Source organism: Heteronotia binoei, chromosome 2, assembly GCF_032191835.1.
Source record: "Heteronotia binoei isolate CCM8104 ecotype False Entrance Well chromosome 2, APGP_CSIRO_Hbin_v1, whole genome shotgun sequence".
In the NCBI taxonomy this organism is placed as follows: Eukaryota; Metazoa; Chordata; class Lepidosauria; order Squamata; family Gekkonidae; genus Heteronotia; species Heteronotia binoei.
The window spans coordinates 132,812,768-132,833,208 of record NC_083224.1 but is presented as its reverse complement, the minus strand read 5'-3'; the positions used below and the strand labels follow the sequence as shown (position 1 = coordinate 132,833,208).

Genomic DNA, 20,441 nt, shown 5'->3' with positions numbered 1-20,441 from the left:
CTGGCAGCCTCCAGAAATCTGCACCTCAACAAGAACATGCGTTTGGGATGAATATGGACTATGAAGAAGAAAGGGAAGGAATGTACACGCTAGATGCAATTAACTCCTCCGTGAGTCATTGCCACCCCTATTTGTGAGTAAATATGTTCCAGTGGAAAGGAAAGGATGTAATCAGGTCAATCACACCAAAGGTGAAAGGAGTGAGCCTGAGGCACCTGAGGGGGAAGAGAATGGAAGAGCCTACATGAGAAGAATCCAGCTTGCGAGCTTTCCAAAGTGGAGCATTTTCATTATATTTCCCCGGAAGCAGGCAGATTGGAGTGAAAAGGAAAGACTGGCATATGTTAGGTTGGAAGATCAGTTAGTAGTCCCTGCCCTGATTGACTTTGGGACTGACTTATCTTCTATTTCTGAGGACCTTTTTTATGCCTTGGGGTTGAAAGCACATTTATGTTTATAACAAACAGGCTCAAGAGCTGCCAGTGACCTTGGCTACTGTAGCAATTGATGAATGGAGTGAGAGAGTGCCACTGCTGGTACACCATGCTAGTGAGCCACAGTTTTGGGGGGGAATGGATATACAGTTTAGAATATCTAAAGAGAGGGAGAAAAAGGTGCAACTGCAGTCAGTCCTCACACGGAGTAAAACAAGGGCCCTTTTAGCCATTCCTAATGAGTCGACTGAAAACTTGTGTTTGCCCCAGGAGTCTCAGTTCATCAAGAACAGGAAAGAATTGAAGGTGGACATAATGAAGGCATAGCACCATATGGCTCATTGCCATCTTTGGTGGAACAACAAGAAGGGATTGCAAATGAAACATTTGATTTTTCATCCCAAGCCTTTAAAGACCAATTGCATAGTTGTGCTTCCTTACAAGAGTGCGTGAGAAAGCAAAGGAACTTAGCTTGTCTGTAAGTAACTCAGGAGGTAGTTGAATTTTCTGGGAAAATGGACTACTCTATAGAGAATTTTTGCCAAAGTCGGAAGGGGCAAATTTGGCAGTGGTGAAGCAATGAATTGTTCCTCGATTGTTTAGACAAGAAGTTTTACATATGGGTCATGATATTCCGCTTTCAGGACATCAAGGTTATCACAGAACTCTTGCTAGGGTCAATTCTACATTTTATTGGCCAGGAGTAGCAAAAATGGTGAAAGAGTATGTGACAACTTGCCCAGTTTGTCAACAAGTGGGCCACATCACAGATCCCCCTGCAAAGGATCCCAGTCTTGCCAGTGCCTTTTGCAGAGATCCAGATGGATGTGCAAGGGCTTCTTCCTACCTCTCGCTCTGCCAAGAAGTATGGTCTGGTGATTGTGGACCATTTTTCATGTTTTCCTGTAGTCATGGCATTACAATCAGTAACAGTATCTAGTGTAGCCAGAGCCCTGCTTGAATATTTTAGTAATTATGGAATGCCACAGGTTATAACCTCAAATAGGAAAACAGAATTTGTTAACAAATTAATGAAAAAGCTTTATGAGATTGCTGGCATAAACCAGAAATTGAGCACCCCTTATCATCCACAATCTCATGGACAGAGTGAGCACTGGAATGGAACTCTGGTAGGGATGATAAAAGCCTTTTGTCATGAAAACCAAGGGAATTGGGATCAAGCCCTTGGTATGTTAGCGTCTTTAGAGAAGCTCCTCACCCTCGCTCAGTGGGTTATCCCCCAATGAAGTAGCCTTTGGAAGAAAATTGCCAGGTGTATTAAGTTTGTTAAGGAAGAATTAGGAAGGGGTGAGTACACCAGAAGCCCCAATGTCGGTGACTCAGTTTTTCACCAACCTACAGGAAAATCTAAAGAGAGTGCATGAGATTGCTCAGAAAGCATTAAGTGAGGCTTGGGATAAACAGAAGGTGTATTTTGATAGAATAGTCAAACTCTGAACCTTGCAAAAAGGAGACTTGGCTTTGGTGTTAGATCCTGGGACTGTGGGGAAGTTAGACGTACACTGGCTGGGGCCTTATGAGGTACTAGAGTGTTGTGCAGAAAATAATCATAAGATCTATGACCCCGCTAGAGGTACCTTACTACTCCACATCAATCGCCTAAAAAAGTTTATACCCAGAGTGGTCAAACAGCTCTCTGTTGATATTTGGCCTAAACAAGATTTTGAGGGGCCCGATTTGTTAACTGATAGTCAATGGCCTGACTGCCTGGCCCAATTACCATTGGGGGAAAAGCTAACCGTCCAACAATGCACAGAACTTCTGGGCCTTATTAAGACCTATGAAAAAATATTTACCAACCAGCCAGGCTGAGCACATCTAATTACTCATAATTTAGACACTGGGAATCACCTTTCCAATTTGTGGGTCATTGTGCCAGATTGTCCAGGATGAAATCCAACAGATGCTGTGCATGGGCATTATTGAACCAACTTCCTCGCAATGGTCTAGTAATTTAGTTATTGTACCTAAAAGTCCAGAAAAGGGCAACTACAATGATTAAAGGGTTGGAACACTTTTCCTGTGAAGAAAGGTTAAAACACTTGGGGCTCTTTAGCTTGGAGAAACGTCGACTGTGGGGTGACATGATAGAGGTTTACAAGATAATGCATGGGATGGAGAAAGCAGAGAAAGAAGTACTTTTCTCCCTTTCTCACAATACAAGAACTCGTGGGAATTCGATGAAATTGCTGAGAAGTCAGGTTAAAACAGATAAAAGGAAGTACTTCTTCACCCAGAGGGTGATTAACATGTGGAATTCACTGCCACAGGAGGTGGTGACGGCTATAAGCATAGACAGCTCAGTTGAGAGTCTCTGGGTAAAAATAAAAGGAGGAAAAAATAACAGTGATATTATGACAGACCACCAAACCAGGCAGAGGACTTGGAAGAGATACTAGAGGCAGGCAGAGGACTTGGAAGAGTCCCCTAGATAGTAGTATGTATCTCAGCTTGAATTGAAAGATGAATGATCCTCTCAGGGGCTTGTTGGGGATCCTTAGCGGTGTCTACTGGAGATGACAGTGTAACAGGCGAGTGGCTTGTAACATCCGAAATATTCCTTCACAGGCAGGCTGCCATTGTTTCCAGTCTATCAACTACCACTGCCTTTTCAGATATTGATCAAAAGCTTCTTGATCCGAAGGATCGATGTCCATGAGTTGGGTCTCAGGAAACGATGGCAGCTTCTTATGAATGACATTGGGACTAGCTGGAATATTCCCAGTTGTGCCTGCAGGAATGAGTGGCACAATATTTGCATTGCGAAAGACCCATGTAGGAAAAATCCCTTTTGACTTTAGGTAAGCTTTTTCCTTGAAAATTAAATTAGGTAAGTTTGAACTGTTAAATGATAAAAGGACCCTTTGAGTTGGAAATAAGCTATGTAGCAGTTCTACGAACCTTAAGTCCACAATTCCAGTTTGGGAGCCAAATAAATTATGTAAGTGTCTTCTGACCAGGGTAGGGGTCTTCCATGACAGGAGCTCTGAATTTACAAACAGTCAAGCAAATTCAATAAGGTTGTCAAGTCAGCTGCCATGTGCTTTGGGTTGTTTGCTTCGGTTGTTGATAGTGAAAACTAGATGACCTCAAATCTGCAATAGCTTTCTAATCCACACATAATACTTCAGCACGTTACAGAACAAATAACAGAATTTGGCTCCTTCTCTGGAGTTAAAATAAACGGGGGGGGGGGGGGACCTCAAAATAGCCAAAATTTTAAAAAAGCAAGAAGAAGGAAATAATAAGAAAGTCACAGGATGAGATTTAAATCCAGTTAAATAACTAGGCATAAATATAACTGGGCAAAGTGAAACATTATTTTAAGATAATTATGATATGGTCTGGAAAAGAATACAAAAAGATATGGAGAGATGGTTGGGAAGAATTTCTGCAATTAAAATGAACGTACTACCAAAAATAAATGTCCTATTCCAGATGATACCTATCATTATACAAAAGAAAAATTTTAAAAGACTGGCAAAATCAAATACATTCATATGGAATAGTAAGAAGTCAAAAATCAGATTTAAAGTGTTGCAAGATGGGAAAAAAAGAGATGCTTAGTGGTACCCAGTGTCCAAACTATGCTACCAAACAGTGTGCTTAGTCTGGATTACAGACTGGATTAAAACCCCAAATGATAAATTAATGAAACTAGAAAATGCAGACCAGACAGAAAGACAGGTTGCTTACCTGTAACTGTAGATCTTCGAGTGGTCATCTGTGCATTCACACTCATGGAATACAGTGCCTGTGCCGATCCCCCAAATCGGTACCTAAAAAGCCCGGGATTTTTTCGCGCTCGGCACCAGTGAGCATGTGCAGGCGTCCCAGTACACATGTTCACCAGAGCCAGCGCGAGGATCCCACCAGTTCCTTCTTGACCGCTGGAAGCCCCTAACATAGGGGGGACCGTCAACAGTGGGGAAGGAGGGCGGGTAGTGTGAATGCACAGATGACCACTTGAAGATCTACAGTTACAGGTAAGCAACCTGTCTATCTTCTTCATGGTCTCTGTGCTTCACACTCATGGGAAATTAGCAAGCAAGACATACCTGGAGGTGGGAAGACGGTCAACCAGAAGAGACAGCTTGCAGCACTGCAGCTCCCAGACAAGTCCTCTGCTGAGCATGCACATCCAGAGCATAGTGCTTCATGAAAGCATGCGGAGAGGACCAGGTGGCAGCCTTGCACATGTCTGTCAGGGAAACGCCTTTCAGGAATGCCACCGACATCGCCATCGCTCTAGTAGAGTGTCCACCAATGGGCCCAGGCGACGGCTTCTTTGCCAGCAAGTAGCACAGTTTAATAGTCTCAGTAAGCCACTTGGAAAGCCGCTGAGATGAGATTCCCAACTTAGGAGCAGCATAAGAAACAACAAAAAAGCTGGTCCTGACGGAAACTCTTAGAACGACTTAAATAAAATAATGCATGCTTAACGTCCAAAGCGTGCCACCGGCATTCCTCATCCAAGGAAGGCGTGGGATAAAATGTGGGTAACGAAACATCCAACTTAAGGTGAAACTGGGAAACCACCTTGGGAAGAAAGGAAACATCAGGAGCCAATGACACTCCGGACTCCTGAAAAACTAGATATGGGTAGTCACAATGCAAAGCCATGAGTTCCCCTACACAACATGCCGATGTGATTGCTACCAAAAAAGCAGTCTTCCAGGACAGAAGCTGTACAGAACATGTAGCCATTGGCTCAAAGGGACGCAGCTGTGGGGGTGACCTTGATGGGGGATGCAATCTGAGCAGACCCTTTAGAAACCTCTTCGAATGAGGGTGTGCAAAAACTGAATGCCCCTAGACAGACTCATGGTACGCTGATATTGCTGATAAATAAACTTTAACAGAAGAAAAAGAAAGTCCAGCATCCACGAGAGATAACAGAAAATAAAAAATCACCGATAGTCCCACCCGTTGGGGTGAGACTGTAGGGTCAGCCAAAAACTGAAGAAACTTCACCCACTTCCGATCATAGGAAGCATGGGTGGACAACTTTCTGCTATTTAAAAAGAAATGTTGGACTCTGCTGGAGAACTCACAGGGTCGATGAACCACACCGTCAGCTCCAGGTGAGGCACGTTGTGATGGAACATGTGACCTTCCTGGGCCGACAGAAGGTCCAGTTCCGCCGGAAACTGATAGAACACCCCCCTCACTAGATGAAGCAAGATCGGGAACCAGTTCTGCCGAGGCCATCATGGTGTCACTAGGATGCAGTGTGGCCTTTCTCTTGCAAGTTTGTTGACAACTCTTGTCAGCAGCAGCAGAGGGGGAAACAGGTATAGGAACCAATCGTTCCACTGAAACGTCAGGCCGTCTCCCAGTGACTCTGGATCTGTCTCTCCCCACCCCCCCGGAGCAGAACAGAGGACACTTCTGATTCCTGGCTGTGACAAACACATCCACCTGAGGATACCCCCAGGGCTGAAACACAGGTTGCAGGAAGCACCACTGTATCTCCCACTCGTGCGGAGATGCTGCTCCTCTGCTCAATGAGCCTGCCTGCAGACTGAGCACCCTGGAAGGTGTGAAGCCTTCAGATAGATGTCGTGGTCCAGGTACTCCATCCACAGGTCTAGTGCTAGCGCACAGAGCTGTTCAGAAACTGTCCCGCCCTGCCTGTTGACATAACAGAGGGCTGTAGTATTGTCTGTCAACAGGGCCACCGCCTTACCCGCCACTCTGGGACGGAAAGAGCGAAGGGCAAAATGAATTGCCAACAGTTCCAGTCAGTTTATGTGGCAACGAGTCAATTGTGGAGGCCAAGGGCCCCCCACGCACAGAGAGTCCACGTGAGCACCCCAACCCCACAAAGACGCATCTGTGGTGATGGTCACTGTTGTTACAGGTAAGTGAAATGGAACTCCCTGACAAATGTTGGTTTTGGATTTCCACCATTTCAGGGTCCAGAGGATTGAGGGTGGAATGGTGAACCTCTTCCGAGGTGAGACCCATAAAGGCCAAAACTGTCTGAGAAACTACAGTTGGAGCTGTCTCATTCTCAATTTTGCAAACAGCAGCACGCTTGTAGTTGCTGCCATCAGCCCCAGCATCTGCTGCAGCTGTTGTGCTATGCCCCATTTCCGAATCTGGAAAAGACTGATAAGATTGATGATGTCCATCGCTCTCTGCTGAGGCAGAAAAGCGCAGTGAAGGCTTGTGTCCAGCAAAGCCCCTATAAACTGAACTGTCTGTGATGGTGTAAGATGAGACTTTGTCATGTTGACCTGCAGACCTAAGGTGTGATGAAGACGAAGAGTAGTAGCAATATGGCCAGACAGACTTTCTTCCGACTCTGCCACAAGGAGCCAGTCGTCAATGTATGGAAAGACGACTATACCTTGAAGCTGGAGATGTGCGGCCACAACACTCATCATCTTGGTGAACACCCGAGGTGCAGTGCACAGACCGAATAGAAGGGCTTTGTACTGGAAGTGGTCGGAACCTACTGCAAACTGAAGGAAATGCCTGTACGCAGGATGGATGCTGACGTGGAAGTAGGCATCCTTGAGATCTAACGTTGCCATCCAGTCCCCTTGGTTAATGAGGGGAAGGACTGTTTTCAGAGTGGACATTCTGAATTTCTGGTACACGATAAACTTGTTCAGATTCCGAAGGTCCATAATTGGTCTCAATCCTCCATCCCGTTTGGGTACCAGGAAATAACGAGAGTAGAACCCTCCCGTTTTGGCCTCTACTGGGACCGGTTCTATAGCTTGTTTCTGCAAGAGGTTGCTCACCTCCGCCAGCAGAGGTGGGGAAGGGGATGTGGTGACAATCACTGACTGAGTTGGAACCTGAACGAAGTCTATTGTGTACCCTTCTGCTATGATAGAAAGAGCCCACCTGTCTGTGGAGATGGACTCCCAAGCCGGGAGGTATTGATGAAGGCGAATGGGTGAAGAAGTAGGGGCGACAATGCGTGCTACCAAAAAGTCAAAGGCCCTGCTTTTGTGGGCGAGCACCCTTAGATTTGCCAGTAGTCTGAGATGCTGAAGCAAACCTGTTTCTATTGTTTCCTCTGAAGGGGGACCTGCTTTCTGGTTGAGAAGACCAAGGTCTCCACGGCTGGTCTCGGGAGAACTTTTGGTACGGCCTCTTGGGCCAAGATTTATGCCATTGCTTAGACTTGCCAGTCTTAGAGGAGGCCAGGACACCCAGGTTTCTAGAGATCTTTATACTCTTGTCCATCTCCTGGAGGACATTGTCGGTGGTTGAGCTGAAGAGACCTTCTCCTTCGAAGGGTAGGTCTTCTACGAAGGCCCTGGTGTCAGCCTGAAGAGCTGTCGATCTTAGCTAAGAAGGGAGATGGCAGAAGACAAAAGGGGTGTGAGCTGCTCCCAAATGGAGTATTGGTAGCGAGCCATGCATGCGGCATAATTGGAGACCTTAACTCCTAATGCTCCAGCCGAATAAAACTTCCTTCCTGCATTATCCAATTTCTTGCCCTCCTTGTCGGGTGGCGAAGAATGGGTCTTGAATGCTTTGGATGATAAAGAGACCACCACCGAGTTGGGCTTGGGGTGGGAGAAAAACAGGTTGCCTACCTGTAACTGATGATCTTCGAGTGGTCATCTGTGCAGTCACACTGATGGGACTAAGGCGCCTGCGCCGATCACGATCGGTAACTTCAAAAGCTGCGGATTTCCGCGCCCCAGGCCCGGTGCGCATGCGCACAGCCCCCACTGCGCATGCTCACCGAGCCCGGAGCGGACATCCCGCCAGTTCCTTCTGACCGCTGCATGATCCACTGATGCACCGGCAGCAGAGGGGAAGGAGGGCGGGTAGTGTGACTGCACAGATGACCACTCGAAGATCATCAGTTACAGGTAGGCAACCTGTTTATCTTCTTCGTGGTCTCTGTGCATCACACTGATGGGAGACTAGCAAGCCAATGTCCTACCTGGAGGAGGGTGCTCCGGTTCATCAGTAAGACAGCGACTGCAGTACCGCCTGGCCCACCGAAGTGCCCTGATGCCATCTCAGGTCCAACGCATAGTGTCTAACGAAGGTATGCGGCGAGGACCACGTGGCTGCTGCACAAATGTCACTCAGGGGCACTCCTTTCATGAAGGCTGCTGAAGTGGCCATCGCCCTCGTGGAGTGCGCTCTAATGGGGCCAGGCAAAGGCCTCTTATTTATCAAGTAACAGAGTTTTATGGTCTCTGAGATCCATTTTGAGATCCTCTGAGCTGAGACCTTGCTCCCTTGAGACGCTGGGGCGTAGGACAGAAAAAGTCTGGAGTCCCTACGGAAGGGCCCCGTTCTGTGTAGGTAAAAGGATAATGCCCTTTTGACATCTAGTGCATGGAGTTTGCGCTCCCCATCTGTCGTAGGGTTCGGGAAATACACCGGCAGGTATATTTCCTTATTTAAGTGGAAAGAGGATACCACCTTGGGGAGGAATCTGATATCTGGTCTTAACCAGACACCGTCTGCACTAAAGCGTAAGTATGGGTTGTCACATCGGAGAGCGGCCAGTTCCCCTACTCTCCTGGCCGACGTAATGGCTAAGAGGAAAGCCGTCTTCCACGTTAGCAAATGCAGAGGACATGTCGCCATGGGTTCAAATGGTTTCCCCGATAAGGCGTGTAGGACTCCGGGGAGGTCCCATGCGGGGGCTGGAACCCTTACTACAGGGTACAGTCTGGCAAGGCCACGAAGGAATTTCTTAGAGTCTGGGTGTGAGAACACCGAGTGGCCTTCAATGTTCACGTGATTAGCTGATATGGCAGCCAAGTACACTCTAGCTGATGATACTGCTAGTCCCTTGTCGATTAGGGTGAGGATGAAGTCCAACACCGTGGAAAGGCCCGCTGTGGCGGGGTCTGCTCCCTCTGATGAAGCAAACTCCACAAACTTAGACCACTTGTAGTCATAGGACTTCCGAGTGGATAGTTTTCTGCAGTTCAGAATAACTTCTTGTGCCCTGGCTGATAGTGGGGCAGTTATAGCCGCCACGCTGTCAATTTCAGGTGCGGTGCATCGTGATGAGTCACCCTTCCCTGATGCGATACTAGTAGGTCTGCGGCTGGTGGGAACTGATGGTAGACCCCTTCGGATATGCTTAGGATTGGGGCAAACCAATGTTGTCTCGGCCACCAAGGGGTGACTAGGATTCCCCGTGGCCTTTCGCTGTGAATCTTGTGGATCACCCTGGTTATGAGCGGGATGGGAGGGAACAGGTAAACGTGCTGTCCCTTCCATGGAAATATCAGGCCGTCTCCCAGCGATTTCGGGTCTGCTCCCCCCCTGCAGCAGAATTTCCTGCACTTTGAATTTCTGCGAGTCGCAAACACGTCTATTTCCGGTGTTCCCCACTTTTGAAAAACTGGTTGAAGGAATTGCCAGTTCATTTCCCATTCGTGGAGAATGGCACCTCCTCTGCTTAGAGAGTCCGCACAAGAGTTGAGAGTGCCCGGGAGATGTGCTGCAGTTAGGGTTGTCCGCGTTTCTCTGCATATCTCCCAAATGCGTAAAGCTAGCAGGCAAAGCTTCCGGGACACTGTGCCCCCTTGCCTGTTTATGTATGCTAGGGCTGTCGTATTGTCTGTAAGAATTGCCACCGATCTGTTGGTGAGTAGTTTCCGGAATGAGATGATGGCGTGATGGATTGCCAACAGCTCTAAAAAGTTTATGTGAAATTCTAGGTGGCATGGAGGCCACCTGTCCCCAACGCACATGCCGTTCAGATGTGCTCCCCAGCCCCATAGGGATGCATCTGTGGTTATCGTCAGGGAAGGGGCTCTCTTGTGAAATGGGGCACCCTCCGTTAGATGTTGTCTCTGGTGCCACCACGTTAGAGAGAAAAGGACTGGTTCTGGAATGCGCATCCTGCGTGACGGGGGGTCCCTCAGGCAGTTGAATGCATTGATGAACCATAATTGGAGCATCCGCATGTGGAACCTGGCAAACGTGATGACTGCTGTGGTTGCGGCCATTAGTCCTAGAAGGCGCTGTATCTGTCTCGCTTTCACCGTTGGGTTGTGGAAGAATTCTGACACAAGCGAGACGATGTCGTTTGCTCTGCTTGGTGGGAGAAACGCCTTGCATTTCCTTGTATCTAGGATTGCTCCTATGAATTGTGTCCTTTGGCATGGTTGGAGATGTGACTTTTTGTTGTTGACCTGTAACCCCAGTTCTTGTAGAAGGGTTAAGGTTATCTGGATGTGGTGTAGTAGACGGTCCTTGGAGTTTGCCACCAGGAGCCAATCGTCTATATAGGGAAATATCACTATCCCTTGCAGTCTCAGATGTGCTGCCACTACTGCCATGGTCTTCGTAAAGACCCTTGGGGCCGTTGAAAGTCCGAATGGCAACGCCCGGTATTGGAAATGGGATTTCCCGATGGTAAACCTGAGGAACTTCCGATGGTCTGGGTGGATACTTATATGGAAGTATGCGTCCTGCAGGTCTAACGTGGCCATCCAGTCTCCCTGGTTGAGCAGAGGTAGAATGTTTTGCAGTGAGGTCATCCTGAACCTGTGATGAGTGATGAAAATATTGAGAGCTCTCAGGTCCATGATAGGCCGGAGGCCACCATCCCGCTTGGGGATTATAAAATATCGGGAGTAGAATCCCTGTCTTTCCTGACACTGTGGGACTGCCTCTATTGCATTCTTGTGTAGAAGAGCTTGTACTTCTTCTTTTAGTATTGGAGAGTGCGTGGTGTAGACGACCGTAGGGACAGTGGGTTGTTGTTGAAACTCTATTTGGTAGCCGAGTAGAATAACAGATAGGACCCATTTGTCGGTAGTAATCTTGGTCCAAGCTGGGAAGAAAGGGTAGAGTCTTGTCTGGTTCCCAGGGGATGGGGATAGGGAAAAACACGGGGGGGGGGCGGTCAAAGGCTCTGTTTGGGCTGCCTATTTCCCTTTTGGCGAGGGGTCTGCGTAGAAGTTGGTGAGTATTTCGTCTTTGCACCATACTGAGGCTTGGAGAAAGAGCCCGAACTTTTTGGTCTCCACTGCTGGTCCCCTTGCTGCTTTGAGAACGGTTTCTTGTTCCAAGTCTTTGACCAAGGTCGTTTGGTCTGTGTTTTCGATGAGGTGGATACCCCTAGGTTTCTTGATGTTTTAATGCTTTTATCTAATTCTTGTAAAGCGGTGTCGGTGTTTGCACTGAACAGACCGCTACCATCGAATGGCAAATCCTCTATATATGATTGAGTATCCGGTTGGAGGGCCGTTGACCTTAGCCACGAATGCCTTCTGAGTGTCACGGCCGAGGAGATGGTCTTTGCCCCTATATCGCCGACGTGTTTTGCGGAACTGATTTGTTGTTTCGCCAGTAGAATTCCCTCTTTTTGCAGTTTCCTGACTGCTGTCTTTGCTTGTTCTGGGAGAGTAGGTAATATGGAGGAGAGTTGGTCCCATAACGCATATTGGTAGCGCCCCATGCATGCTGTGTAGTTCGCCATTTTCACGCCTAGTGAACCCGCTGTATAAAACCGCCTACCCAGGTTGTCCAGCTTCTTGCCCTCCCTGTCAGGGGGGGTCGAATGGGTCTTCCTAGCTTTGGAAGAGGAGGCGACCACCACCGAATTCGGCTTAGGGTGGTTAAATAGAAATTCAGCAGTCGATTCCTGAATTCTATACATGTGGTCAAGCCTGCGTGACGATATTGGTGTCGACGCAGGTTTGTCCCATGCGGATTTGGCCGTGTGCAGCATGACAGACGTTAGAGGGAGTGCCACTGCCGTGGAGGTGTCGAGTTGCACTACATCGAACACATTGTCAGTGACTACCGGTTGAGGCTGAACAGTAGTCAGGGCCAGTGTCTGGGCCATGCGTTTGATAAGATCCCCATAAGATTTAAGATCTTCAGATGGGGATATAGGTTGTTCTTCCCCGACCTTCTCCGGAGGTGATGGTTCCTCCGGGGAGGAAGGGGTGCCTTGTTCCTCTGAGGCAGACTCCTCCCCTGACTTCGAATCGTCTGGCGATTCTGAGTGCTCTGACCTAGGATGGGGTTCTGGGGTCTTATCCGGTTCTGGTGTCACCTTTTCCTGTCCTCGGGGTCGAGGAGAGCTTTGCTTTGGGGGCTTTTCGATGCTCGGGGGTTTTGCCAGTGACGCCGATGATGCATGCCTCGGTGTATGATAGGAGGTTCTGGATCTCACTGACGCCTCAGATTGCTGGTCCCAGTCTATTTGTCTGGGGGGCAACCAAGGAAAAACTGAAGGCATCTGGTAAGAGCCGTATAAGTATTGCCACTGTCTCTGGTCCCATGGTATCGGGGGTGGTGGCTTCCGGAGTGGTGAAAAGTCTCTGGGCTTCGATCTCGGTGAACGATCGACCGGCGATCTGGCCTTGGTCGACTCACGTGATCGGTGCCGACGTCTAGGGCTCCTGGAGCGGCTATGTGATCGGTCCCGACGTCTGCTTCGGGAGCGATGGCGGGGGGTGAGAGGTCTGCGTGGGCTTCGCGACCGACCCCTTGGGGGAGTAACACGGTCATCTCTCTTAGGTTGCGGGGATGGGGTTCGAGGGCGGTGTTCGTCCGTAGGACTCTGCTCCGTTCCCGAGCGTTGGGCGAGTTCGATGTCGGAGTCCGATGAAATCGCTATCTGCGTCGACATGGCTGAGAGTGTCGGTGGGCTGTGACGATGGCTAGGCGAGGCGAATAGCCTAAGCGGTGGAACCTTCCCGATCGCCTGTACTGATGGCGATGTCGGGGCAGAAGAAGCAGAATGCCCACTGGGTTTGGGTTTGTCTGCCTTCTTTTTCTTTGTTTCGGTGTGGACGACCTTCTCCTCTCTAGGCCGTTTTGCGGGCGTAGAGGAGTCCGACTTCGGTGCCGAGCCCGCTTTCTTGCTGGGGCGATCGGCGTCGGTAAGGGCCCTGTCGGTACCGACCGACTCGGATGTCGACGGTTTTGGAGCGGTCGACATCTTCTTCGGTGAAAGTGCCCTCTCCATTAATGCGGCGGCCAGCCGGGCTGCGCGATTTTTCCTGGTTTGCTTTGAAAATCTCGAGCAATGTATGCAAGAGTCAGGAATATGGGACTCCCCAAGGCAGAGTAGGCAGAGGGAGTGTCCGTCTGGAGGGGCTATCTTGCTGCCACACCTCGTGCACCTCCGGAAAAATCCCCAGCGCCTTTCCATACGTGGCGGGAAAGGATGAGGGGGGGGGAGGGCGAGGAAAAAAACGGGAACTGGAAAGGAGAAATCCAAATTTCGTTCCCTCCTCTTAAAACGAAAATAATAAACTAAAATAAGAAAGAAAATAAGAAAAAAACTCTGGAAATCCACAGTCTACGTATAGATATAGGAGAAAATACCGACCGTAGCGAAAAGATCGACTGATCCGAGCGGCGGTCAGAAGAGAACTGGCGGGATGTCCGCTCCGGGCTCGGTGAGCATGCGCAGTGGGGGCTGTGCGCATGCGCACCGGGCCTGAGGCGCGGAAATCCGCAGCTTTTGAAGTTACCGATCGTGATCGGCGCAGGCGCCTTAATCCCATCAGTGTGATGCACAGAGACCACGAAGAAGATCAGAAACTCAGCACCAGCCTCCTGGACCCGATACATGTGGTCCAGTCTTCGGGAAGAAATCGGTGTCGATGCCGGTTTTGCCTAAGGCTCCTTCACCACCTGCAGGATAACTTTTGTCATAGGCAGGACCACAGCCGTCGATGTGTCCCTCTGCATAATATCAAAGACCGTGTCATCGACGACTGGCTGAGGTTGCACTACCGTGAGGAAGAGGGAGTTTGCCATCTGCTTCGCAAGGTCCCCATAACACTTCAGATCTTTCGATGGTGATATGGGAAGGTCCTCAGTAATATGCGACTCTGGTGAAGGTTCAGCTGCTCTGTCAGGATCATTGGTACCAACCTTGGAATCCGATGACAATGTTCTTTTAAAGGTGTATATATAACTCTTAAAGATATTAAAAATATGAACAAAGACTTGCTGGAAGTGCAAAGAGGCAGATGACACTTTCTACCATATTTGGCGGACTTGCAAAAAGGCAAGAAAATTTTGGAAAGACATACATGCAGAGATTTAGAAAGTTTTAAAAATTAATTTTGAAATGAAACCAGATACTATGCTACTGGGAACCTTACCAGACAAAACTGAAAGAATATTTCATTAATTGTTTAAGTATATGTTGTCTGCAGCCAGAATAACAATGGCAACCAAAATGGAAAGCTGAAGAATGTCCAAACAACAAAAACTGGAAAGATAAAATGGCAGAATACACCATCTTGGCCAAACTAACTAATTATATAAATAGACTAGTCAAAGAATTTGAAAAAAAAAAGGAAAATTACCATGCTTATTATAAGTAAAAATGAGAAATGATTTATATTAGTTACTGTAATACTTTCTATTATTCCAGTTATTAGTATAAAACTAGCAAAGGCACTGTATGAATATAATTTAGGTTGTTACAGATAATATTATACTGGCATAAAATAGATATTATACTTTATGAAATAATGACACACAAGATTATAAAAGTTAACTTTGACGTACATATGAACTTACTTTACTGGAGGTTTGTTTTTAGAAATGATTTTCAAAATACTCTTGGATGTAAATTTCACTATGATAACCGTGTTAATACTAGGATGTATTAGAATATATAATGAAATTGTGATGTTGAAAATAGTAATTCTTGATAATAAATGTCAGGTCTTAGTAACAAGCATAGTATGTAGAAATTAGTGAATACCATGTATTTTAAATGCTTATGTTTTATACCTACTCTGATACTATTTGTCCTTATGATGAACAAATAATAGCTAAATATGATACTTATTACTCCCCCCCTTCTTTCTTTTTTCTGTACCCCTGTCTTAATTTATAATAATAAAAAAAAATTGGAGGGAAAAAAGGAGCCCTCCTAGCAGCCAGAGTCTCTGACCTGTTTCCATGCTTTCTGCAAGAGTTCAAAGGGAATGGAACAGTCAGTACAGCAGCCAAAGGAAGACACAAGTCACAAAAGTAAAAATAGTGCATAAATGGGTGCGTCTCGCAGCTCCCAGCTGTTTTTGGTGGAGCCACCGTGAGCATTCAGTTCACAAGTCTGGGTATGGTTCTGGATGCCTCAATATCAATGGAGACACAGACCACAAAATGTTGCCAAGATGATGTTTTTACAGTTCTGCCAAATGAGGCAACTGGCCCCCTTCCTGTCTTGCCCTGACCTAGCCACAGTAATCCATGCAATGGTTACCTCTATATTGGACTACTATAACTTGCTTTATGCTGGCCTACGCTTGAGACTGATCCAGAAACTTCAACTGGGACAGAATGCGGTAGCGCGGGTCCTGACTGGAACATCATGGACAGCATACATGCAACTTGTGCTGCCTCAACTGCACCAGCTTTTGGTGGAGTACCAAGTCAGGTTCAAAGTTTTGGTATTGACCTTCAAAGCCTTAAGCAGCCAGGGACACACATATCTTCAGATCATGTGCCCTGGTATGTTCCCTGAAGAGCGTTACACTCTGCAGAGACCAATCTAATGGTGATCCCCATTCCAAAAGAAGTCCAACTGTGTTCGACCAGAGCCAGAGCCTTTTCTGCCCTGGCTCCTATCTGATGGATCTCTTTGCCAAATAACATCCATGCCCTGTGGGACCTAATGCAATTCTGCAGAGCTTGCAAGGCAGAGATGTTCCACCAGACTTTTGGTTGAGGACAGCTGTCAGTAAAGGATTCATTGAAGTATCCAAAATGATCAGACTAGGCTTTGTTCAAAACTAAGTTTCACCGGGACCTAGCAACGGTGATCCATGCGACGGTCACCTCAAGATTGGACTACTGTAACGCCCTCTACATGGGGCTGCCTCTGTGCCGGACCCGGAGATTGCAGCTAGTGCAGAACGTGGCGGCCAGGCTGCTGCTTGGCCTCCCAAGATGGGAGCATATACGGCCGGGGCTATGCGAACTGCACTGGCTGCCGATTGTATACCGGGTCCAGTACAAAGTGCTGGTGATTACCTTTAAAGCCCTATATGGCCGAGGACCGACCTACCTGAGGGACCGTCTCTCCCCGTATGAGCCCCAGAGAGCACTGAGGTCAGTAGGTAAAAACAGATTGACCACCCCTGGGCCAAAAGAAGTTAAACTTCGGACTACCTATGCACGGGCCTTCTCTACCGCGGCCCCATGATTGTGGAATCAACTCCCAGAGGAGATGCGGGCCCTGCGGAACCCTGATCAGTTCCGCAGGGCCTGCAAGACCACCCTTTTCAAACAGGCATTCATGAACGGCTGACCAAGTCCACAAAGAAACATCAAAATGGTCCAATCTGGAGATCCGCCATCATTACATAAATTGACAGGCATAGCGTCGATCAATAACGGTACTGCCAGATTTAACTTAATGTTTTTAGACTTAGTAACTGTTTTAACTAATGTATTAATCGGTTTGGGGTTAATTTAATGTTTTGCTAAATGTATTGTTATTTTGCTGTTGTTAGCCGCCCTGAGCCTGCTTGGCGGGGGAGGGCGGGATATAAATAAAATTTTACTTACTTACTTACTTATTGATTACAACAATGTTGCTCTCTGCATAGATTCATTGAAACTGATAACGAGTAACTGGAATCATTGGTATTTATGAACATACATCAAAGACTAGGGCTTTAAACTGCTTCTCATAATAAATCTACATTCGTCCCTGCACTTGTTACTTTCACACGCCGGTTATCTTTTCCCCCAGGCATAGTTACATCCTCCCTCCTGTTGGTGTCCTTGCTCTTGCCCGGGAGGCGCCAGAGCGGTCAGCCTGGTATTTTACACTTCAAAGGCCAGGCTGCTCTTTGGAGTTTTGGCAACCTTCTTCCCACCCCTCCTTTCCGTGCAGGGCACAATTATTAGTGGCTAACATTCAATTAAGCATTAGGGTTAGTAAGCATGGATTAAACATTATTAATAAGCACAGTTGACTTCAATGAAGCATTGCCTGACAACAGCAATGGATACCATCCTACTGGCACTCCCTCCCCCCCACCTCTTTTTTTTTTCTTCCTGCTCCTTTCCACCTTCTTGTGGGGAAGTGATAAAATTGGAATCTCAGATTTTAACACCATCTGAGAATGTTTTTATTTATGTATTATTTAAATTGTTTTATTATTTATGAAGGTTTTTATCATTATGTTGTTTGTGCCCTGAGCCATGTGTAGGGCAGTCTATAAACTGAAGCTATAAATAAATACAAATAAGAAAGGCAGCTGTCCCCAACCAGACATATGGGAGTCAGGGCAACTCATGAGCCATGTGTCCCTGTAGTGCTTTTGAGGGTTTCCTTGGGGTCTTCATGGGAGGCAGATTGCTGGGGTCCTTGCCAACTCTGTCAACTGCCCAGTGACTGATGAAAAGGGCTCAGCCCCTTAAAGAGGGAGGGGGTGTGCCACGGATGAGGTGGAACCTTGATTCCTGGCTACACTCCACCCCTTGATTGTGATGCCGGCAGGGCTAGGCCACTGCCAGCCTCTGACTGGTTTTGCCTGCCCTGTCTGTAACAACCCAAACACTGCAAGAAAACATTTGGTTGGAACACTACAGCAAGGTTGATGGGGATAGGGACACAGTTGTGGCCTTAGAAATCTGACTACACACTCTTCTTCCTGCCACCGAGTCACTGATAAATCCCTTTAGGGAGCAAACAAGCAGTGACCACAAAGCGGCCACAAGAGTGGAGGCAGCTTTTAAGATTGTACTTGCCATAATCTATGTTGGTTAGAAAAGATATATAGGTAAACCACAAGCAAAGATATAGCTAGTTAACTGGCCGACTGGTGTCAGGTTATATCCATCACTTGTACCTGAATGGTTTTAATCTACGTATTATTTGGTACATTTATATGCTGCCTTTCCATTTTTAACGGATGCTCAAGATGGCTACCCTTTAAATTACAGAATCCGATTTTAAAAACCTATTTGTAAAAACTTCTTAAAACCAAAATGAAATTGGAGTCCAGGGACAGCTTTCAGACCAACAAAGTTTGATTCAAGGTTTTATCATTTTTTGTGCAAACATACTTCTTCAGATACAATGAAGCAGAATTTCAACCATTACATATACACAGGGGAGGGGGTTAGTTGCCAGGAGGGGCCAATTAGAGTCAAGACAGAGACAAACAAAACTGGAAATTACCAGTCCATACATATAGGTAGAGAGTGAGCACTAAATTATCATATAGCATAATAAAGATGTCTAACAGATTCAAGGATCAAACAGGAATAATATGCTTAGTTTATATGGTAACCACATAAACTGAAACCAAGTGACACTAAGACAGGAAGTTAAGTTTTAAAATGCCTTCAAATGACTTCCAAAATATAAAACTCTTCAACTGTATGTATTTTTCTTACTGTGAAGCCAACATGCACTGCTTAAAAAATAAAGGGTAAAATTGTGTGAAGAGAGTTCCTACTGACTTCAGTACAAGAGGACATAACATTTATATAATAAAAAGATACATTCAGATTTACCTTGGCATATGTTGTATTGTCTGCAAACTGAGACAGTACTACCTCAGGATTTTTTAAGTCAATACTTGCCATTCCCACTTCACCTCTGGCAAAACCTCTCCCTTCTATTACAGCTACAATAACAGATGCAGCATTATGAACTGATACTGACGATGAAGATGCAACTGTAAAACAGATACAAATAAGAATTATAATTCAATCCACAAGATTCCAACATGTAATGGTGCTGGCTTGCAAACAATATTTTTTGTCTGAGCTTGCTGTTTAAGGTATGGGATTTATCCCAGACACACCACAACTGTGAAATTTAGATATAATTTTTTTGAGGGGCGATTCATTGCTTGAATTCTTTATTATTATACAGATGAGTGCATGAATACATGAAGCCACCTCACACTGAGTCACTGAGTCAGATTATTGGTCCATCAAGGTCTGTATAACCTACTTTGACAGTGGCTCTCCAGAGTCTCTGGTAGATTTCTGTCTTTAACATCACTTAATCCTGTTAACAGGATATGAACCTGTGATCTTCTTCTGTATGCAAAGCACTATTACTAAACCAAGATCCATCTTCTATGCACACACACTCACACATACACAAATTGTGAGTTGAATGAAGAATTGCCAAACATTACTAGATAAGTTATTTATTGTTGTTCAGTTGCAAAGTGGAGTCTGACTCTTTGTGACCCCCACAGACCACATCATGCCAGGCTCTTCTATCTTCCTCCTAAATTCGCTCAAATTAATGTTCGTTGCATCCATAACACTGTCTAACCATCTCATCCTTTGCCATCCTCTTCTTTTTTTACCTTCAATTTTCCCAGCATCAGGGTCTTCTCCAATGAGTGCTCCCTTCTCATTTGGTGGCCAAAATATTTGAGCTTCAGTTTCAGTATCTTGTAAAGAGCCCCGTGGCGCAGAGTGTTAAAGCTGCAGTACTGCAGTCTTAAACTCTGCTCACGACCTGAGTTCAATCCCCAGCAGAAGCTGGGTTTCCAGGTAGCCGGCTCGAGGTTGACTCAGCCTTCCATCCTTCCAAGGTGGGTAAAACGAATACCCAGCTTGCTGGGGGGGAAGTGTAGATGACTGGGGAAGGCAATGGCAAACCATCCCGTAAAAAATCTGCCGTGAAAACGTTGTGAAAGCAACATCATCCCAGAGTAGGAAACAACTGGTGTTTGCTCAGGGGACCTTTCCTTCAGTATCTGACTGTTGTTTAAACTATTGTTTTCACATTTAATCATCCTGGGTGCATTCTAGCAAAAGTTAGGTAATTTCACGTCCCACTAGTACAGTACAATCAAATGGAGGGAAGGGAAATGTTCTGTCTTAATGTACTTACTTATAAATAACAAATAGCTTTTAGGATTGGAATATAAAACTAGTTAAATTGGTTTGCCCTAACGTAATGAAAGAAGAATGAAGTAGGTAGGAACACATGAAGTGAACTTCAGCTTATGAAAACCACAATAAATCAATTTTCAAGGAGCTGTAAGCAAATCGCATGCTTTAAGG

General features: G+C 46.4%; 1 protein-coding gene across 2 annotated transcripts in view; it reads right to left on the bottom strand.

Moving 5' to 3' along the window:
• MSH4 (mutS homolog 4) overlaps positions 1-20,441 on the bottom strand; it is a 131,940-nt gene that overhangs the window by 83,499 nt on the left and 28,000 nt on the right. For both annotated transcript variants that reach the window (XM_060233337.1, XM_060233338.1), the window contains exon 3: positions 18,924-19,087. In XM_060233337.1, the coding sequence (XP_060089320.1) occupies positions 18,924-19,087 (164 nt within the window). The remainder of the gene's footprint in view (positions 1-18,923; positions 19,088-20,441) is intronic.